Raw genomic sequence first — 20,871 nt, 5'->3', positions numbered from 1 at the left:
ATTACCATGCACCATTACTCTGCTTACAAACGACGAATATCTTCACGTTCAGTCACATAGAAAAATATTTGGTTTCTTGGTGATTTGTCATGTGCTCAATTCGTTGCGCTTTTAATGTTTAAAAAATTTATACCCCCAAATGTCAGCGTAGAACGGTGTAAGCTTACGAATTCCTTGTCGTCGCGTGGAATTGCATTTACAGAATTCAGAACAGAACCTTTGAAATTTAACGAAACGTCAAGTCTCGGTGACGTTCCGCATGACAAAGCGCAAAAGGGAAGTCGCATTCCGAAAAAACGTCAATAATAAGCTCGTTTACATGAAGTGAGATGAATTGAAACATCCCAATCCAATCCATAATTCGCATGTGTTTACATGATGAGGTTTGGTAATTTTTTTGACTAATAAATGTAACGAATTTTATTGCCTCCACGTCACCTTACACTTTTGTTAGTTATTGTTTGTATTTCATTGTTTTCACCTTTCTTCCTGACACCTTATAATTTCACTGTTTTCTTTCGTTGTTACCACTTTATTTATTATATTGTTTTACCCACGTATATCGCTTTTAAGGCTCGCACTTCACTTTCACCACACTATTTTATTACCTTCGTCTCCCCTCCCTTCCCTATTATTTAACGCTCCACTTATGTTTGTATGCCCTGGATGTGCCGCTTGTCGGGAAGGCGCATCCTGATTGGTTGGTGCTTTTAGTGTAACGAACGATCTCCCTAAAACGGGCGAGTCTTCTTCTGGGCGTCGCGTTAGTAACACCTCTGGTACAGTGTTATCTTTGTGTAATCGAGATCTTGGCCAGTAACGTTTCGTATTGTTTTTATTCGTCTTAATTTAACACGACGTCCAATAAGTTAAATCAGCCTGGGTTACTTTGGCTTTGTGGTGAGCCGTTATTGCAGGGTTCTGGGCAGTACCAGAATTAGGGAGGCAGTTTTGTGCAAAGTACCGAATGAGGTAGAAGGGTTAATTGGGGGATAACATCGCCACCCAAAAACATCTAACCGCTTAATTGCAAAGCTGCCGAAATAATTTCGTAACAACTTGGCCAGCACGCCAGGACCCTGTCACCACACCCGGCTGGTTTTACTGGGAAGACTCCATACGTGTATTTTGGTTTTATGCTATTTTAAAGGTTGGTTTTTCTTAACAATGACTTTTAATGTTTTAATGCAACCTCCGCCTTTACGGCCGGGAGATGACCTAGGACCGTATTTTAATGTATTTGAGTCCGATTGTACGAGCGTCGAGGCCTCAGAAGAAATGAAACGACACCTGTTCCTGGCAAGCATTGACAACGACTTGAATGGGACAATACAAGAAAAAGACGCAAACTTGTTCGAGGTTTCGTACAAGGACCTCAAAGAACGCGCATTGCGCCAAAGGGCTACCGGTCAACACGCCGAGCGCCAACGCGCAGAGCCGATAAGGCGCGTGCAATTACCTGGCGAATCCGCACGCGAATTCGTTTACGGCCCACAGGCACTGGGCGATGGTGCCTACAGCAACTCCGCTGAAGCTGCCCTTAAAAATGAGGTTCTGTACATTACCTTATTGCAAGGCTTGCAAGACCGGCGCCTCGCGGACACTATCCCGAATACCATCAAATATGAGCGATCATTCAGAGCCGCAGCTCAAGTCGTTGTCAATACGCAAACACCGAGCTTTGTCCAAGTCGATACAGTAAACACAAAAGCATCAGAGATGGAATTAGTACTAAAAAAGTTAGAAGATATGGAGAAACGTTCCAAGGAAAAGAACGCACAACTCGAGGACACCTTAGCGGCGTTACAAGCTCAAGTGGATGCCATAAAGCGCGAACGACCACAATACAACAACGTGCGAGCACGGACTTGCTATGGTTGCGGTGGACTGGGCCATATGCGGCGCAACTGCCCGCATACGGGTATGCGCGCAAAGGACGTCGACACGAGGCGTCAAAACATACCATGTACACCTGCGTTTTCCAGATCGATTCGTCGCGCATCGGAGATAAAATGTCACTTCGACCAAAAACGTATAACTCGGGATGCACCCAAATGCTTGGCGCCAAAATCGGTACAAAAACCCTCTACACCCGCAGCGCCGTTGCGGTTTGTCAACTTACTGGTCGGCCAGACGAGGATGTGTGCGTTGTTGGACACCGGCTCCAGTGTCTGCTTAATTAATACCCTAAAGTGGCATTCCTTAAGCGCCGAGCATCACGACCGGGTAAACAGGTGCTCAAAGAAGAACTTGGTCGGGACCGGCGGAGAGCAATTGGCGGTAAAAGGCTGCGTCGAGCTTCCCCTCCGAGTGGGAGGATTGATGACTCACGCGAGTTTTTACATTGTAGACAATCTTACGCACGACCTTATTCTAGGATTAGATTTCCTCCAGTCGAACAAATGCCAGATCTGCTACGAAGCCAACGTGCTAACTATGCCAGATCTGCTACGAAGCCAACGTTCTAACTGCAGGGGGTGCAAGCGTGCCACTCTTGCATTCTCCGGTGCCGTTGCCACCACCTTCCGAGGTGTACGTCGTCGACGATGTCACCATCCCCGCGTTTACCGAGGTATGTGTAACAGCAAACTTTTGCCAAAAGCCGCACACCAGGGAAACCCCTTTTCTAACTGAGAAGATAGACGGGTTTGTGGAAAAATATGGGTTGTTGTCGGCTACGAGTATAACGATGGCCCAGAGTAACACTGTTGGGGTCTATGTCGCGAATTTGGGGACGAAGCGGTTGAAATACCAAGCGGGTCAAGGATCGCCCAGGCATCGCCTGTGTATGCCTTTTGCAATGTCGAATGTCCAATGTCTGGCGCATGTGTGGTAGTCGATGGATCGTCGGCGAAATGTAAACACCCGGATTGTTTTGGCGGCTGCGCAGAAATTTGTTCGGTGTCGCCACACGAAACGGCGGATAACCGTGACCCGTTTAAGTACATTATAGAGCAAGCTCAGATCGGAAACCACCTAACTGAAGAACAAAGAGAAGAGCTGTTTGCCCTTCTTCGCGCCAACCAGAACGCCTCAACATCTGACATTGACCTTGGACGCACGGACGTGGTGCGTCACGTGATCGACACAGGAAATAACGCTCCAGTGCGACAGCCACCCCGCCGCATTCCCCACCACAACAAGGCGAAAGTGGAAGAGATTTTGGCAGAAATGGACAAACAAGGACTGATCCGGCCGTCTAAATCGCCGTGGAGCAGTCCGATCGTGTTGGTTCGGAAGAAAACCGGTGTGACTCGTTTTTGTGTCGATTACCGCAAGCTAAACGAGCTAACTAAAAAGAACAGTTACCCGATCCCCCGGATAGACGACAGCCTTGACCAAATGTCGAACGCGGCGTATTTTTCTACGCTAGACCTGAAATCTGGCTATTGGCAGGTCGCTATGGATGCCTCTTCGCAAGAGAAAACTGCGTTTACCAGTCACGTCGGCCTGTTTGAATTTAAAGTAATGCCTATGGGTCTATGCAATTCGGCAGCGACCTTTCAACGCTCAATGCGCATGGTATTAAGCGGGATCGAGTGGCGGGGTGCCTTAGTGTATCTGGATGACACTATTGTTTACTCCAATACTTTCGAGCAACACTTAAATCGACTAGCTGACGTCCTAGAGAGAATTTAAACCCGCGGGGCTGACGTTAAAGCCGTCTAAGTGTTCGCTTTTCAAAGAGGAGGTGGCTTTTTTAGGTCACGTATTGTCGAAGGACGGAATACGATGCGACCCCAACAAAGTACAGTCAGTTTCCGAATGACCAACACCGCGTAATGTGAAGGAGATCCGGCAGTTTTTAGGCCTAACATCTTACTATCGCAAATTTATTCGTGACTATGCGAAGATCGCAGGTACCCTCCACAGGCAGACAGAAAAAGGAAGCGGTTCCAGTGGGACGACCAATGCCAGGAGGCCTTCGCTCAGTTGAAACGGTACCTTACGACCGCTTCGATCCTTTGCTACCCTAACTTCAATAAGTCATTCATACTTGACACGGACGCATCCGATACTGCCGTGGGATGCGTCCTTTCCCAGGAAGTTGACGGTAAGGAGTGTGTTGTGGCATATGGCAGCCGTACCCTAAATAGGTCAGAGTGCAACTACTCGACAACGCGAAAAGAGCTGCTCGCCGTAATATTTGCGACCAAGCTTTACCGATGCTATGTCCTAGGTCAAAAATTTATGTTTACGGACTGACCATTCCTCGTTGAGGTGGCTGTGGAAGTCAAAAGAATTATACGGGCAATGCGCGGGCTGGGTCGAACATCTCTCCGCTTATGATTTTGATATACATCACAGGGAGGGAAGCAAACATCGTAACGCGGACGCACTTTCCCGTCTAGACTCCCTGGAGGATGATCCAGAATGTCCATACAAGATAGCGGATGAAGGCCGAGGGATTGAACAGGTTAACGCCGTGGACTTGAAAGCAACCATCGGATATGAACAGAACGAGCTGCTGGAGCGGCAGAGTAACGACCCGGAGCTAGCTGCCGTAAGAGAATGGGTCAAGAGAGGTATACGCCCGAAATTTAAAGCGGTCAAGCGAGAATCCGCCGCGATTCGCCACTACTGGTCCCGCTATAGTGGCTTGTTACTGAAGGTGGACATTCTTTGTTGCCGCGGAAACTCCTCTTGGGAGGATGATTTAAAAATCGTTTTGCCGACAAGCCTTGTCGGGGAAGCGACGTCCAGCTTACATGATGATGTACATGGAGGGGGACATTTGGGCATTGCCAAAACGTTAGCAAAAGTTTCCGAGCGGTTTTATTGACATAAATGGCGCGAATCCGTCGAGACGTTTTGTCGCAACTGTATAACGTGCCAATACAACAAAAAAGCCGACGCAACATTTTCAAGCGCCGCTTATACCTTCGCATGAGGATAAACCCATGCAAAGGATTGAAGTAGATGTTATTGGGCCACTACCACTTACCCGTTCGGGTTATCAATTTATACTGGTTGCCTGCGACCTTTTCACCAATACGTTAGAGCGTGGCCGATGCGACACCAAACCGCAAATGAGACCGCTAGCTTGCTTTACCGCAATTGGTTTACGGTGCACGGCGTCCCGGAAACGGTCCATTCTGACAGAGGGACAAATTTTGAATGTCACCTGTTTTCCGAGCTGTTGCGCCTGATGGGCTGTAAGAAAAGCCGAACTACGTCATATCACGCGCCCGGGAATGGCGGTGTCGAACGCAACAATAAGACCATAATAACAATGATAAGAAACTACATACAGAAAGAAGAACGACGATGGGACGAGGCGTTGCCGGGAGTAGTCGCAGCTTACAACGCGAGCGCCCATGAAGCAACGGGGGAAGCTCCGCACACCCTTTTGACCGGCCGACCGTTGCGCCTTCCGACAGATTTAATGGGATCCCTCCGAGAAGATTCAAGACGATCTTACGGAGTGGAGATGGACCAGTTACGCGACGGCCTAGAGCTGGCCGAAGAAATTGTCAGGGAAAGTCTCACGACACAGCGCAAGCGTATGGAAGACCGCTACAACCTGCGACAACGGGGACAGCCATACTCGATGGGAGACTATGCGCTGTTAACGAACCCGGTCGTTCCTGTAGGTCGGTGCAAGAAATTACAGTATCCCTACAAAGGTCCGTATACCGAGTGGTCGAAGTACGCGGGCCTGTGAACTATGTCATTGAAGATAGGACTGGTAAACAACAGACTTTCCATTTCAATCGGCTTAAACCGACCACAGAAACATTCCCAATGCCCGCTGAGCAAACGGCAGAACCTCCGCAGGCTGAGGATCAACAACCTACGTTGGTGTATGTATTTAGGCCAAATACAACCCGAGTGGACAATGGAGAGGTATCGAGTTCACCGGATAATTTGGGCGGATGCAGAAGGTCTACACGGACCCGACGCCGGTCAGTTCGATTCTCGTCGGAGACACACGTGTAGTCCAATGGCCAACAGGAGTAGGACAATTCTTGGGTTGGGGGGAGTGTAACGAATTTTATTGCCTCCACGTCACCTTACACTTTTGTTAGTTATTGTTTGTATTTCATTGTTTTCACCTTTCTTCCTGACACCTTATAATTTCACTGTTTTCTTTCGTTGTTACCACTTTATTTATTATACTGTTTTACCCACGTATATCGCTTTTAAGGCTCGCACTTCACTTTCACCACACTATTTTATTACCTTCGTCTCCCCCTCCCTTCCCTATTATTTAACGCTCCACTTATGTTTGTATGCCCCGGATGTGCCGCTTGTCGGGAAGGCGCATCCTGATTGGTTGGTGCTTTTAGTGTAACGAACGATTTCCCTAAAACGGGCGAGTCTTCTTCTGGGCGTCGCGTTAGTAACACCTCTAGTACAGTGTTATCTTTGTGTAATCGAGATCTTGGCCAGTAACGTTTCGTATGGTTTTTATTCGTCTTAATTTAACACGACGTCCAATAAGTTAAATCAGCCTGGGTTACTTTGGCTTTGTGGTGAGCCGTTATTGCAGGGTTCTGGGCAGTATCAGAATTAGGGAGGCAGTTATGTGTAAAGTACCGAATGAGGTAGAAGGGTTAATTGGGGGATAACATCGCCACCCAAAAACATCTAACCGCTTAATTGCGAAGCTGCCGAAATAATTCCGTAACAAAAACGTGGTAAACTAAACAAACATCTTAAACTAAAAACAGTGTGCTGGAATCCATTACACTGCGTGCAATGCGGACGGTCTACACCTAAAACAACTTCGAAACCTGTCAATCACTTAACTTTTACTGTTTATCATTTCAACACAACAAAATTAAAAAAACGCTCACTGAAAACCCTTCGCATTCAAGCGAAGCGAATTCAATACACCTCCTTCGAACGGATTGAGCGCGAGAGCGATTGAGCGCTCCGTCACTCCTCTTACGCAAACAACGGGAGGAGCGATTGAGCCAAACCCATTCGAATTAAAAAAAATTGATTAAGCTGCACACCAGAGAACAAATCGTAAACTTATATTTAATTAACTGAAATATAGTTTTACGACAAACAGATACAGAAGATGACGAATTTTAAAAGGGCACAAATATATTTTCATTATTGTCCTTTCGTGTTGACATTTTACTGCTTTTTTCCTTTGAAAGTAGTTTCGTGTATTTCGCCGACTGCAGCCATACTTCCCTTAATAGTTGCCCCTTTTAAGTTGTAGTGCCCTCCAGCATGTCCAACATCACCTGAAAAAATGCCAAGGATATAAATAAAATTTAAGGTTTCGTACTTTAAAACACTGCAGTTACACTGACTTAGTTTTAAGTAAAGTTTAAGTATGAAAATGGAGCAAAAGGCATACAGGTTACTAAAACACATGATAAACTTCTCACCCCCACTTGAGCTACTTGCAGCCAGAAGCTCTGCAACAAAAATGATTTTTGTAAACAAGGATTATATGCATGCTATAGGAAAATGATTGCGTATGTGTTTTCGGTACCTGGGGTTACATCAGCACCATATTCGATCACCCGATTTGAAATTTTTCCAACAGCAACCTTGCAATTTTCGATGTTTGCGTTTTCCAAATTATACGTCTTATGTTGTTCACCTGCAAACACAATTTCAAGACATTTTGAAACGTAAAACTTTGATGTCAATTTCTATCAAAGAGAGGAATATATACAAATGTTTTGAAATACTCATGTGTTCAAACACTCATACATATAAATTAGATTAGTTAGAAATAAGTTTTATAGATAAGACTAGCACTTTATAAGAATACTTTAACTTGGTTCAAAGTATCTCGGATATGCAACGGAGATTTGTCGGTCTCAGTAAATTTATTGTATAATACCCAACGTCGGTAACAAAAAATATTACGGAATCGTTTTCATCAATGTGCTGGGAAACACAATGTTTTCGACAAAAGTGCAACTACATAGATCACATACTTAAATTTAATCCTTGAAGGTGGGAAACATGGAATTCTTTGCAGATATCTCCAAATTCTTCAGAAATGATTTGGAGATATTTTCCTGATTCAATTTGTTCCATCTTGCGTTTTGCTTCGTCCGGGGAGAACTCTATTGTGAAAGTTAGACTGCCCGGCCTGAAGTTGTAAGCTCTAGCACCAAGTCTGAAAACAGCGAAACAGACTGCAGCCACTGAGCCTCCAACTGTAACAAGCCTCTTAGGATCAAACTTTGAAAACAAATCAGTACATAACGGCCAAAGCCTGCCTTCCACGTGTAAACAGTATTGCCCATCTTTTATTTCAAGCTTGGCTCTTGCATCCCTAAATTCACCTTGAATTACAAATGGCGTGGCAACAACTTGCTCGGTGGCAGGGACTATTTGTTGTGTTGATTCGTCCATTTTGTAAAACCCTATACTTCTGAAAATGAAAAAGCGACATCAATTCCAATGAGAAGACTATGAACGAATAATAGGTATTAGTTTGAACGTTTGGTGTAAGCACCAAACACTCAGTTTTCACACTAAATATAGTTTGCATCAGGTGAAGAAAATAGAAAGACATGAGTACTATGTGTCCAACATATGCCTATAGCTTGTGTTCAACATAGTTGGATTCAGTGCGATCCAACGACCGAAACTCATAAAACAAGGGACACGCGTTTTGGTAAACTACAGGCCGCGCAAAATGTTAACATTGTTACCTCAGCAAATATAATAAATGTTTGTTTTCTCAGGTGCGAAGAGGGAAAACTATGTTCAGTCGACAAGATCGTCATATGTCACCAAAGCTGCACTAAAAGACCAAGTGTTGGTCAAAACAGTGGTAGGTCTGCAACAATTTTTAATATTTTTGACTCTAATGCTTGAACAACTATAACGTGCTGTAGGCATCGGAGGTGAAATATATTCCCAAACTTTAATGAGGATAGTGTACAATTAACTCCGGTTAATCATTGACACTTTTCAGGAAGTCTGATGGCATAAGGAAGTTTTTCACCATGGGCTTATCGAACCTGTACATTGAGTAATGGGTGTGAAGGTTTCTATCAACTTTTTATGATTCATTGCACGATAATTCGTATGTGGATTTGCTCACTCTCCCTCTTTTTTCTCTCCTTATTGTTACCGATAGCAGTACGTCCTATGCCTCCCTGCAGAAATCGAATGCCTACTGCACATACACATTGAAAGTCATATCATACAGCGGAAACAGTATATTATCAAAAAAAGGCAAACTCGAGATTGTTATGAAGCGATAATACTGTCCATCTCAACATTGAACATAATAAATTTACCACGCAACATTATGCCAATGTTATCTATTTACATACTATGGCTACACACTTGCTGACACCTGCTACAAAAAAATTACAGGTCGCCTTCTCTTGGTTGCACAAAAAAGCAATGAACTTATTGATAATATATCACAAGAATTACAACCCAGGCTAGTGTTTTTCGAATTTTTGTCTTCTGTGATTCAGATTTATTTTGGTGATAGCTGCTACCTCAATAGTTTGCGTACACGTTCTTTGTTAACATATTGTACCGCAGCCTGCTGGAAAACAACGCTATTGTTCATCATTACGCTATACAACACTGGTTTAGAAGCAAAGACCCAGACCAGCTACTTGCGTTAGGATTGTAACATTTTAGAGAAGCACAACAAAGATAATGTTTTTTGGGATGCTTGGGCACTCAAATACATCTTAAAACGTCAACCACGCTACTCCATACAACTAACAATCCGCATTTGTACAAAATAAGAACGTTACAACTAGGCATGCTAATCAGAACAAAAGTTAGAAATAAGCATATTAGTATTGTCTAAGACACTGCTTCCATAAATAAGCACAAATCTTATGACTAACCTCAGTATTTAGACAACCCTGCATATAACTAAGTACAAAATGAAGTTCGATCAAAAATGGGTCACCGCACTCCCGTTTGAAACAAAAACAGGTTCCATCAATCAAAAAAGTAGGCACCGAGTCAAAATAGAGTTCTCGTCTGCTTTTGAGATGGCGTTAATGAACGTTATTTGTATAACATATTGTATCGCGGCCGGCTGGAAAACAACGCCATTGTTCATCATTACGCTATAGCACACTGGTTGTGACGCACAGACACAGACCACAGCTACTTCCGTCAGGTACAAAATAACCACATTTTGAAACATGCCAATCAGAGAAAATTTAGAAACGAACGTATTTTTATTTCCGAAGTCACTGCATTAGAAAATTGCACAAATCTTATAAGTAAACTGAGTATGGAAACCCTTACATATAACTAAGTACAAAATCAACACTGATCACAAATGTGTCACTGAACTTCCGTGAAAACATTTCGTCTCCTATAAAATGAAAACTCAACTCGCAAGGTAAATGCGTTACGTCAAATTCCAACACCGCAGTCAAAATGGAGTTCTCGACTCGCGATCTCCGCATGTGTTGGACGCGACCTGTTTTCGAAAACGAATGTTTTGTTGAGAAATATTTTCCTTCAAACCCTTCAATACAACTTGTTTGAGGATCCCTGTTCTGACGAGTTCATGTTATTTGATAGATCATATTTTTTCGAGCCAAGCTTTAAAAATAGAAGTTGACAGATTAAAACATGCAGTATTTTTTTACTACGGTTGTGTAAATTCCGAGACCGCGATATTTTAACACATGTTGTATGTGTAAACGCTTTAATCTTTTGTCAATATTACAGAATGTAATGAATGTATTTTTTTTACTACATAGAGCGGACCAACCTGGCACATATGTCTCATGTCGGACTTATGTAACTATGTGTATTGCCTCGAAAAATACCAGTACAAGTAAGATCTGTGCAAAGGCAAAATGCGTGGTAATTTGTTTATTAAACCAATTTTGAACAGATAAATACAGCTGAATGGCAACATGCAAGTATAATTAAAATGACAAAGTTACAAAACGCAGATTACAATTTCATTTACTCGTGTGTCTCAACATTATGCCCGGGCAAAGTAACATTGGATCTCATAAAATATTACGTCCAGTGTTCGTGACAAAATCATGCAAAGTACACAATATAAAACAGATGAAACACACACCACGCCTCTTTTGTAATTACAACGCTACATTTGTACACAAGAGATTCGCCCAAGTGCTTTGAGACCAACATATCGTCAATCGACCGAGCGATGGACGCCGTAATCCGCGCGGTGGCGCTAATTGTGCCTTTATCATACCGGATTTTGAAAGGCTTGCTGCGAATTTATTAAACACGCTTAGATTTGCACCATTTTCATTGTTTTTCACTTAGGAACGCCCTATGAGCGCCAAAATTACATCACTTCTTATTAGAATTCATGTTCATTTATTCAGTTTGTCGATAGGTTTGTGATTATCTGCAAATAATGATCAAAAACGCCGCACAGTCGGAAAAACTGCATTTTGTAAAACCGCTGTGTTAAAATCTTCGCTCAGTTTTAATAAAACGTGCGTCCATCGTCTCGACCGAAGAAGCTTGTTTTGCAAGCGCATGTTGGTTTCGTGTATCTTCCGTTTCACTCATCCGCTCTCTCAGATGGTCGATGCTCCTTGGGCTCTCGTACCCCATCTAGCGTTAAATGTTTTTAAGTTAGGTATGACAAGAAAAACTGCAAAAGTGTGTAGAAAACAACAAGTTTGGAATGATTATGTCGTAAACTTCAGAGTACGTAAAGTAATGGCTTAACTAGCAGTAATGTAAGGTGATTGGACTGCCACCAGTTTTGTTTAAAAAACGAAACGAATTAATTGCTTTTTAAGTATAATCCTGTCCGTAGTCCGGACTAACATCGGCTTCAGACTAATAACCAAGAACACAGGATATTACCGACTCGTTAAAAATTCTGTAATAAAAGATCTTACGCAATGGTTCTGGAAGTTTCTGCAAAATACTTTAAATTAACTTCACAATGGTGAAGCAGATTTTCTAGGAATTCGGCACATAAACCGAAAATAGAAAGGATTCTTAGCAAATAAGCAAGATTATATGTTGTAGTCATCGTTGACGTCATGCTGTAAGTAAATCGTCATACTTCGTAGTAAATCGCAGAATATTAATTGTGTTAAGGATCAATGTAAAATGACAGCATATGTTATTGAGATCAAAGATTTTGCAAAGTTTCTGCAATGTCATGTGAAGCGGAATTTATCGGCGAGTGAATATGCAGCGGTGTTGCGCGAATCACAACAAGTGTAATAGGTTGTAGAAAAAGGTCCTGACATGTTGATCAACCTACAGGCTAACAGATAAGCGAATAAATACACATTCACAAATCAAACTTACATGTTGCTTTTAATATTGTGAGAAGTTTAGTCCTTGTCCCGCATAAGCTCTTTCTCCTTGGTAAGTTGAATCTTGTGAAAGAGCTGCGTCAACTTGCGACCTGAACTCGTCGCCCATGTAACTATCCTACATGGAGAATATTATGTTGTTAGTTGAGAATTCTAAACCCACACATATGTGAAGTTATTTTAGATGTAAAAAACACAAAACAAGAAAGACATATACAGTTCATTACAGTAGACGCGAACATTTATTGTATATACGGGTGTGGTAAGTATTTGCAGTTATCGTACTTGGGACAAATCCGCTTGAGATAGACCGAGTTGACTCATTCCCTGACTTATTGGTTGACTCATGGACAATCCGGCTCCGTAATTCTGCGTCAACGCCCCTGGAATTTAAACAAATCAACACACATAAAAGTTTTTGGTTGATGTGATTTAAATTTACATTTATTGGAGAAAGCTAACAGGGTTTTCCCCATGTTGATGATTTAAGTAAACTTGTCTGCGAAATTTAAGAACATTTTCCAGGAACATAATACACAAACACAATATTTGAAACCTTACTGATAATAAATTACAAACATTCCTAATGAAAGTTGAGTGCATTCTTAACTCTCGTCCACTGACGCCAGTTACGCTGGATGGCGATAGTGAGACACCTCTGACTCCAATTCACTTGCTGCGAGTGAATCCAGCTGCAGGTTTGCCGTCGACTATGACGAGCAGTCACGATTGCTTCGCCCGTCGTGGATGGCGTCACGTTCAGTACATGAAGATTGAAGATTGCGAGGATCGCGTCAATGACCAAGCTGCGAAGGGCACTTCCCATATACATTTCACGGACTGTGATGCGAGAGGCGGAATTGTAAATAGTTGTGTTATGTCGCATTATTGACGCTTTACGAAAAAGTGTTGTGAAATTGAAAGTAAAAAAAAAACTTGTCAAATTGGGGGGAGTGTAAGAGTTTCTCGTGCACTCGCTCCCAACTCAATTCAATAAGTTGCTAAATATGTCACACTACTTATGTTGTTTGTGCCCAGCTGACATCCTGTGCTTTGAATGTGTACTAGTTTTGTGTTTAACCCGGTTTCCACGAATTGAATAAATGCTTTCATTGAGGAAGATTTCCACTTGGAAACGAGTAAAGACTGCAATAAACAGTTACAGACCTCTGGCGTGGCCAACAGGTTTAGCCAGCCTTGATTAGTGGCCCGTTACACTGCCCAAAACACCCAAAGGCCTAATAAACCAAAAGGTAGCGACGCAGTCATGCGATAAAACAGTCCCTTTGAAATTCAATGAAACGTCAAGTCTCGATTACGAGACGTTCCGCATGACAAAGCGCTAAGAGGGAAGTCGCTTCAATCTTTTCGTTTTTTGAGTTTAATATCATATGTTGCTCACTTGGGCCAAACAACTTTAACATATTTATTCTATTTTATCACGTTACTAACACAAACACACATTACGGATCAGTTTGTTTCAACCACAAATGACAAAGCTTGTTCATTATCAAAAACAATTAACCAAGCTGCACACCAGAGAACTAAAACGTAAACCCATATTTAATCAACTGAAATATAGTTTTACGACAAACAGATTCAGAAGTTGGGCACAAATATATTTACGACAAACAGATTTAAAAGGGCACAAATATATATATTATTGTCCTTTCGTGTTAAAATTTTACTGTTTTTTTCCTTTGAAAGTAGTTTCGTGTATTTCGCCGACTGCAGCCATACTTTTTTTAATAGTTGCTCCATCGAAGTGGTATTGCACTCCAGCATGTCCAACATCACCTGAAAAAATGCCATTTTTACTGTTTCGAAGGATATAAATAAAATTTAAGGTTTTGTACTTTAAAACACTGCAGTTACACTGACTTAGTTTTAAGTAAAGTTTAAGTATGAAAATGGAGCAAAATGCAGGTTACCAAAACACATGATAAACTTCTCACCCCCACTTGAGCTACTTGCAGCCAGAAGCTCTGCAACAAAAATGATTTTTGTAAACAAGGATTATATGCATGCTAAAGGAAAATGATTGCGTATGTGTTTTCGGTACCTGGGGTTACATCAGCACCATATTCGATCACCCGATTTGAAATTTTTCCAACAGCAACCTTGCTTTTTTCGATGTTTGCGTTTTTGAAATTATACGTCTTATGTTGTTCACCTGCAAAACCAATTTCAAGACATTTTGAAACGTAAAATTTTGATATTAATTTCTATTAAAGGGAGGCGTATACCTAACTGTTTTTAAATACTCATGTGTTCAAACACTCATACATATAAATTAGATTAGTTAGAAATAAGTTTGTGGATAAGATTAGAACTTTATAAGAATACTTTAACTTGGTTCAAAGTATCTCGGATATGGAACGGAGATTTGTCGGTCTCAGTAAATTTATTGTATAATACCCAACGTCGGTAACAAAAAATATTACGGAATCGTTTTCATCAATGTGCTGGGAAACACAATGTTTTCGACAAAAGTGCAACTACATACATCACATACTTAAATTTAATCCTTGAAGGTGGGAAACATGGAATTCTTTGCAGATATCCCTAAATTCGTCAGAAATGATTTGGAGATATTTTCCTGATTCAATTTGTTCCATCTTGCGCTTTGCTTCGTCCGGAGAGAACTCTATTGTGAAAGCTAGACTGCCCGGCCTGAAGTTGTAAGCTCTAGCGCCAAGTCTGAAAACAGCGAAACAGACTGCAGCCACTGAGCCTCCAATTGTAACAAGCCTCTTAGGATCAAACTTTGAAAACAAATCGGTACATAACGGCCAAAGCCTGCCTTCCACGTGTAAACAATATTGCCCATCTTTTATTTCAAGCTTGGCTCTTGCATCCCTAAATTCACCTTGAATTACAAATGGCGTGGCAACAACTTGCTCGGTGGCAGGAACTATTTGTTGTGTTGATTCGTCCATTTTGTTAAACCCTATACTTCTGAAAATGTAAAAGCGACATCAATTCCAATGAGAAGACTATGAACGAATAATAGGTATTAGTTTGAACGTTTGGTGTGAGCACCAAACACTCAGTTTTCACACTAAATATAGTTTGCATCAGGTCAAGAAAATAGAAAGACATGAGTACTATGTGTCCAACATATGCCTATAGCTTGTGTTCAACAAAGTTGGATTCAGTGCGATCCAACGACCGAAACTCATAAAACAAGGGACACGTGTTTTGGTAAACTACAGGCCGCGCAAAATGTTAACCTTGTTACCTCAGTAAATATAATAAATGTTTGTTTTCTCAGGTACGAGGAGGGAATTTGTTGTTCTGTGATGATAATATAAAAGTCATGCAGATTTTTTTGGTATTACGCAATTCAAACGAACTTTACAATAATTTTAAATACTGAGATATACTGTTGTTATCAATGCATTGGTTTCTTATACAATATAATAAAATCTACGCGATTCAAACAGTAATTATACGTTTTTTAGGCAATAACAAAATCAACACTTGCTCAGTTTTTATTAAATTCATTTTCACAATAGAAGACAAAAACTATGTTCAGTCGGCAATATCGTCAAAAGTCACCAAAGCTGCACTGAAAGACCCAGTAGCTATTGGTCAAAACAGTGGTAGGTCTGCAACAATTTCAAATATCTATTGAATCTAATGCTTGAACAAATATAACGTGCTGTGGGCGATAATACTGTCCATCTCAACATTGAACATAATAAATTTACCACGCAACATTATGCCAATGTTATCCATTTACATACTATGGCTACACACTTGCTGACACCTGCTACAAAAAAATTACAGGTCGCCTTCTCTTAGTTGCACAATAAAGCAATGAACTCATTGATAATATATCACAAGAATTACAACCAGGGTAACCATAGACCCAGGCTCGTGTTTCTCGAATTTTTGTCTTCTGTGATTCAGATTTATTTTGGTGATAGCTGCTACCTCAATAGTTTGCGTACACGTTCTTTGTTAACATATTGTATCGCAGCCTGCTGGAAAACAACGCTATTGTTCATCATTACGCTATACAACACTGGTTTAGAAGCAAAGACCCAGACCAGCTTCTTGCGTTAGGATTGTAACATTTTAGAGAAGCACAACAAAGATAATGTTTTTTGGGATGCTTGGGCACTCAAATACATCTTAAAACGTCAACCACGCTACTCCATACAACTAACAATCCGCATTTGAACAAAATAAGAACGTTACAACTAGGCATGCCAATCAGAACAAAAGTTAGAAATAAGCACATTAGTATTGTCTAAGACACTGCTTCCATAAATAAGCACAAATCTTATGACTAACGTCAGTATTTAGACAACCCTGCATATAACTAAGTACAAAATGAAGTCCGATCAAAAATGGGTCATTGCACTCCTGAGAAAACATTTTGCCTCCCGTTTGAGACAAAACAGGTTCCAAAAATCCAAGTAAAAAGTATGCGTTACAACGACTCAAAAAGTAGGCACCGAGTCAAAATGGAGTTCTCGTCTGCCTTTGAGATGGCGTTAATGAACGTTATTTGTATAACATATTGTATCGCGGCCGGCTGGAAAACAACGCCATTGTTCATCTTTACACTGGTTCATTACATAGCACACTGGTTGTGACGCAAAGACGCAGACCACAGCTACTTGCGTCAGGTACAAAATAAGCACTTGTTAAAACTAAGCATGCCAATCAGAAAAAATTTAGAAACGAACGTATTTTTATTTCCGAAGTCACTGCATTCGAAAATTGCACAAATCTTATAAGTAAACTGAGTATGGAAACCCTTGCATATAACTAAGTACAAAATCAACTCCGATCACAAATGTGTCACTGAACTTCCGTGAAAACATTTCGTCTCCTATAAAAGGAAAACTCAACTCGCAAGGTGAATGCGTTACGTCAAATTCCAACACCGCAGTCAAAATGGAGTTCTCGACTCGCGATCTCCGCATGTGTTGGACACGCCCTGTTTTCGAAAACGAATGTTTCGATGAGAAATATTCTCCTTCAAACCCTTTAATACAACTTGTTTGAGGATCCCTGTTCTGACGAGTTCATGTTATTTGATAGATCATATTTTTTCGAGCCAAGCTTTAAAAATAGAAGTTGACTGAATAAAACATGCAGTATTTTCTCACCACGGTTATTACACAGTCCAGTAAATTCCGAGACCGCGATATTTTAAAGACATGTTGTACGTGTAAGCGCTTTATAAACTTGTGTCAATATTACAAAATGTGATGAATGTATTTTTTACTTCATAGAGCGGACAAAACTGACACACAAGTCTCAAGTCGGCTTTATGTAACTATGTGTATTGCCTCGAAAAATACCAGCACAAGTAGAATGATGAAAGAAAATGTCCAATTAATTGATCATCTTTTCCAGCTACCCTTGGCTTGGCGTCATGACTATCAAATTGTTCCGATAATTTGAAGATGGATCGTAAACGCCTCGAGTGCTTGAAGCTTCGTCTTGCAAAGGATGAAGACATACGCACAAGGTATGCAGAGCAAGTACAGGCGACCATCGACAAGGGTTTGGGGAAAGGCTGCAGCCCACTGAGTTGGTCGCAAACTGTCGAACTTGGTATGTTCCGCGTGGTTGCCGATATCGAGGCGATGTTTTATCAAGAGCGTGTTGCCCCTCGTGATCGGGACAGTCTACGTTTCCTTTGGTGGCCCGGAGGAAATTTGTCGAGATACCCGGAGTCTTATAGAATGAAGGTGCACCTTTGGAGCAACCTCGTCGCCAAGTTGCGCTGCCTTCTCCATGCGGCAAACTGCTGAGTACTTGAGTTTAGTGAGTAGTGAGTTTAAACCTGTAAGGATTACGTTCACAACTGACCAAGAGGGGTTTTCGTTTGACAAACAGCGCTGAAATCCTCAATAGCCTTTCAAAAGAAGAACTGAGCAAGTCAATGCAATTGCATCCGACAGATACAGAGTTGCAGGAGCGTTTTGGGGTGTGCATTTGAACGTGCACGTTTTCCGTGAATTTGCATATGAAACCCCGCACCCGTCGTGGCCTACTCTCCACGATGAAGGATCTCAGGAGCTGGGAAGGATGACTGACAGGGCTTGCCAAATTGCGCGAAGTCATCATTTCCCGTTTTTTCAAACTAACTACACACGATACAGAAAGTCCTCAATTGCATGTGTTTGGGCATTGACAACATGGGCATACTGACACAAAACATACATTACAGATCAGTTTGCTTCAACCACAAATGACAAAGCTTGTTCATTATCAAAAACAAATAACCAAGCTGCACACCAGAGAACTAAAACGTAAACCCATATTTAATCAACTGAAATATAGTTTTATGACAAACAAATTCAGCAGTTGACGAACTTCAAAAGGGCACAAATATATTTTCATTATTGTCCTTTCGTGTTAACATTTTACTGCTTTTTTCCTTTGAAAGTAGTTTCGTGTATCGTGTTAAAATTTTACTGCTTTTTTCCTTTGAAAGTAGTTTCGTGTATTTCGCCGACTGCAGCCATACTTCCCTTAATAGTTGCCCCTTTTAAGTTGTAGTGCCCTCCAGCATGTCCAACATCACCTGAAAAAATGCCAAGGATATAAATAAAATTTAAGGTTTCGTACTTTAAAACACTGCAGTTACACTGACTTAGTTTTAAGTAAAGTTTAAGTATGAAAATGGAGCAAAAGGCATACAGGTTACTAAAACACATGATAAACTTCTCACCCCCACTTGAGCTACTTGCAGCCAGAAGCTCTGCAACAAAAATGATTTTTGTAAACAAGGATTATATGCATGCTATAGGAAAATGATTGCGTATGTGTTTTCGGTACCTGGGGTTACATCAGCACCATATTCGATCACCCGATTTGAAATTTTTCCAACAGCAACCTTGCAATTTTCGATGTTTGCGTTTTCCAAATTATACGTCTTATGTTGTTCACCTGCAAACACAATTTCAAGACATTTTGAAACGTAAAACTTTGATGTCAATTTCTATCAAAGAGAGGAATATATACAAATGTTTTTAAATACTCATGTGTTCAAACACTCATACATATAAATTAGATTAGTCAGAAATAAGTTTGTAGATAAGACTAGCACTTTATAAGAATACTTTAACTTGGTTCAAAGTATCTCGGATATGCAACGGAGATTTGTCGGTCTCAGTAAATTTATTGTATAATACCCAACGTCGGTAACAAAAAATTTTAGGGAATCGTTTTCATCAATGTGCTGGGAAACACAATGTTTTCGACAAAAGTGCAACTACATACATCACATACTTAAATTTAATCCTTGAAGGTGGGAAACATGGAATTCTTTGCAGATATCTCCAAATTCTTCAGAAATGATTTGGAGATATTTTCCTGATTCAATTTGTTCCATCTTGCGTTTTGCTTCGTCCGGGGAGAACTCTATTGTGAAAGTTAGACTGCCCGGCCTGAAGTTGTAAGCTCTAGCACCAAGTCTGAAAACAGCGAAACAGACTGCAGCCACTGAGCCTCCAACTGTAACAAGCCTCTTAGGATCAAACTTTGAAAACAAATCAGTACATAACGGCCAAAGCCTGCCTTCCACGTGTAAACAATATTGCCCATCTTTTATTTCAAGCTTGGCTCTTGCATCCCTAAATTCACCTTGAATTACAAATGGCGTGGCAACAACTTGCTCGGTGGCAGGAACTATTTGTTGTGTTGATTCGTCCATTTTGTTAAACCCTATACTTCTGAAAATGAAAAAGCGACATCAATTCCAATGAGAAGACTATGAACGAATAATAGGTATTAGTTTGAACGTTTGGTGTAAGCACCAAACACTCAGTTTTCACACTAAATATAGTTTGCATCAGGTCAAGAAAATAGAAAGACATGAGTCCTATGTGTCCAACATATGCCTATAGCTTGTGTTCAACAAAGTTGGATTCAGTGCGATCCAACGACCGAAACTCAAAAAACAAGGGACACGCGTTTTGGTAAACTACAGGCCGCGCAAAATGTTAACATTGTTACCTCAGCAAATATAATAAATGTTTGTTTTCTCAGGTACGAAGAGGGAAAACTATGTTCAGTCGACAAGATCGTCATATGTCACCAAAACTGCACTAAAAGACCAAGTGTTGGTCAAAACAGTGGTAGGTCTGCAACAATTTTTAATATTTTTGACTCTAATGCTTGAACAACTATAACGTGCTGTAGGCATCGGAGGTGAAATATATTCCCAAACTTTAATGAGGATAGTGTACAATTAACTCCGGTTAATCATTGACACTTTTCAGGAAGTCTGATGGCATAAGGAAGTTTTTCACCATGGGCTTATCGAACCTGTACATTGAGTAATGGGTGTGAAGGTTTCTATCAACTTTTTATGACTCATTGCACGATAATTCGTATGTGGATTTGCTCACTCTCCCTCTTTTTTTCTCTCCTTATTGTTACCGATAGCAGTACGTCCTATGCCTCCCTGCAGAAATCGAATGCCTACTGCACACACACATTGAAAGTCATATCATACAGCGGAAACAGTATATTATCAAAAAAAGGCAAACTCGAGATTGTTATGAAGCAATAATACTGTCCATCTCAACATTGAACATAATAAATTTACCACGCAACATTATGCTAATGTTATCCATTTACATACTATGGCTACACA

General features: G+C 41.0%; 5 protein-coding genes and 1 pseudogene across 5 annotated transcripts; 2 read left to right on the top strand and 4 right to left on the bottom strand.

Moving 5' to 3' along the window:
- Positions 1 to 1,167: 1,167 nt before the first annotated feature.
- On the top strand, positions 1,168 to 4,783 carry LOC145898054 (uncharacterized; annotated as a pseudogene).
- A 366-nt stretch (positions 4,784 to 5,149) lies between these two features.
- LOC145898053 (uncharacterized) lies at positions 5,150 to 5,940 on the top strand. The gene is made up of 2 exons (XM_082986495.1): positions 5,150 to 5,544; positions 5,712 to 5,940. Exons 1-2 carry the CDS (start codon positions 5,150 to 5,152, stop codon positions 5,938 to 5,940), a joined length of 624 nt encoding a protein of 207 aa, XP_082842621.1.
- Positions 5,941 to 6,976: 1,036 nt separating this feature from the next.
- On the bottom strand, positions 6,977 to 9,810 carry LOC145899276 (uncharacterized). The gene is made up of 5 exons (XM_082988010.1): positions 9,804 to 9,810; positions 7,911 to 8,353; positions 7,457 to 7,567; positions 7,350 to 7,379; positions 6,977 to 7,202 (listed from the first exon to the last, which is right to left on the bottom strand). Exons 2-5 carry the CDS (start codon positions 8,332 to 8,334, stop codon positions 7,090 to 7,092), a joined length of 678 nt encoding a protein of 225 aa, XP_082844136.1. The 5' UTR covers positions 8,335 to 8,353; positions 9,804 to 9,810; the 3' UTR covers positions 6,977 to 7,089.
- Positions 9,811 to 10,779: 969 nt separating this feature from the next.
- On the bottom strand, positions 10,780 to 13,499 carry LOC145899547 (putative regulator of nonsense transcripts 1). The gene is made up of 3 exons (XM_082988388.1): positions 12,528 to 13,499; positions 12,235 to 12,360; positions 10,780 to 11,520 (listed from the first exon to the last, which is right to left on the bottom strand). Exons 1-2 carry the CDS (start codon positions 12,588 to 12,590, stop codon positions 12,244 to 12,246), a joined length of 180 nt encoding a protein of 59 aa, XP_082844514.1. The 5' UTR covers positions 12,591 to 13,499; the 3' UTR covers positions 10,780 to 11,520; positions 12,235 to 12,243.
- Positions 13,500 to 13,640: 141 nt separating this feature from the next.
- On the bottom strand, positions 13,641 to 15,221 carry LOC145899546 (uncharacterized). Its single transcript, XM_082988387.1, has 4 exons — positions 14,758 to 15,221; positions 14,305 to 14,415; positions 14,198 to 14,227; positions 13,641 to 14,039 (listed from the first exon to the last, which is right to left on the bottom strand). The coding sequence occupies exons 1-4, from the start codon at positions 15,179 to 15,181 to the stop codon at positions 13,927 to 13,929; spliced, it is 678 nt and encodes a 225-aa protein (XP_082844513.1). The 5' UTR covers positions 15,182 to 15,221; the 3' UTR covers positions 13,641 to 13,926.
- Positions 15,222 to 18,369: 3,148 nt separating this feature from the next.
- On the bottom strand, positions 18,370 to 19,941 carry LOC145899067 (uncharacterized). Its single transcript, XM_082987778.1, has 4 exons — positions 19,503 to 19,941; positions 19,050 to 19,160; positions 18,943 to 18,972; positions 18,370 to 18,795 (listed from the first exon to the last, which is right to left on the bottom strand). Exons 1-4 carry the CDS (start codon positions 19,924 to 19,926, stop codon positions 18,683 to 18,685), a joined length of 678 nt encoding a protein of 225 aa, XP_082843904.1. The 5' UTR covers positions 19,927 to 19,941; the 3' UTR covers positions 18,370 to 18,682.
- Positions 19,942 to 20,871: the final 930 nt, after the last annotated feature.

This window comes from Ascidia mentula, chromosome 4 (assembly GCF_947561715.1).
Source record: "Ascidia mentula chromosome 4, kaAscMent1.1, whole genome shotgun sequence".
Classification (NCBI taxonomy): Eukaryota; Metazoa; Chordata; class Ascidiacea; order Phlebobranchia; family Ascidiidae; genus Ascidia; species Ascidia mentula.
This window is presented reverse-complemented; position numbering and strand designations above follow the sequence as displayed.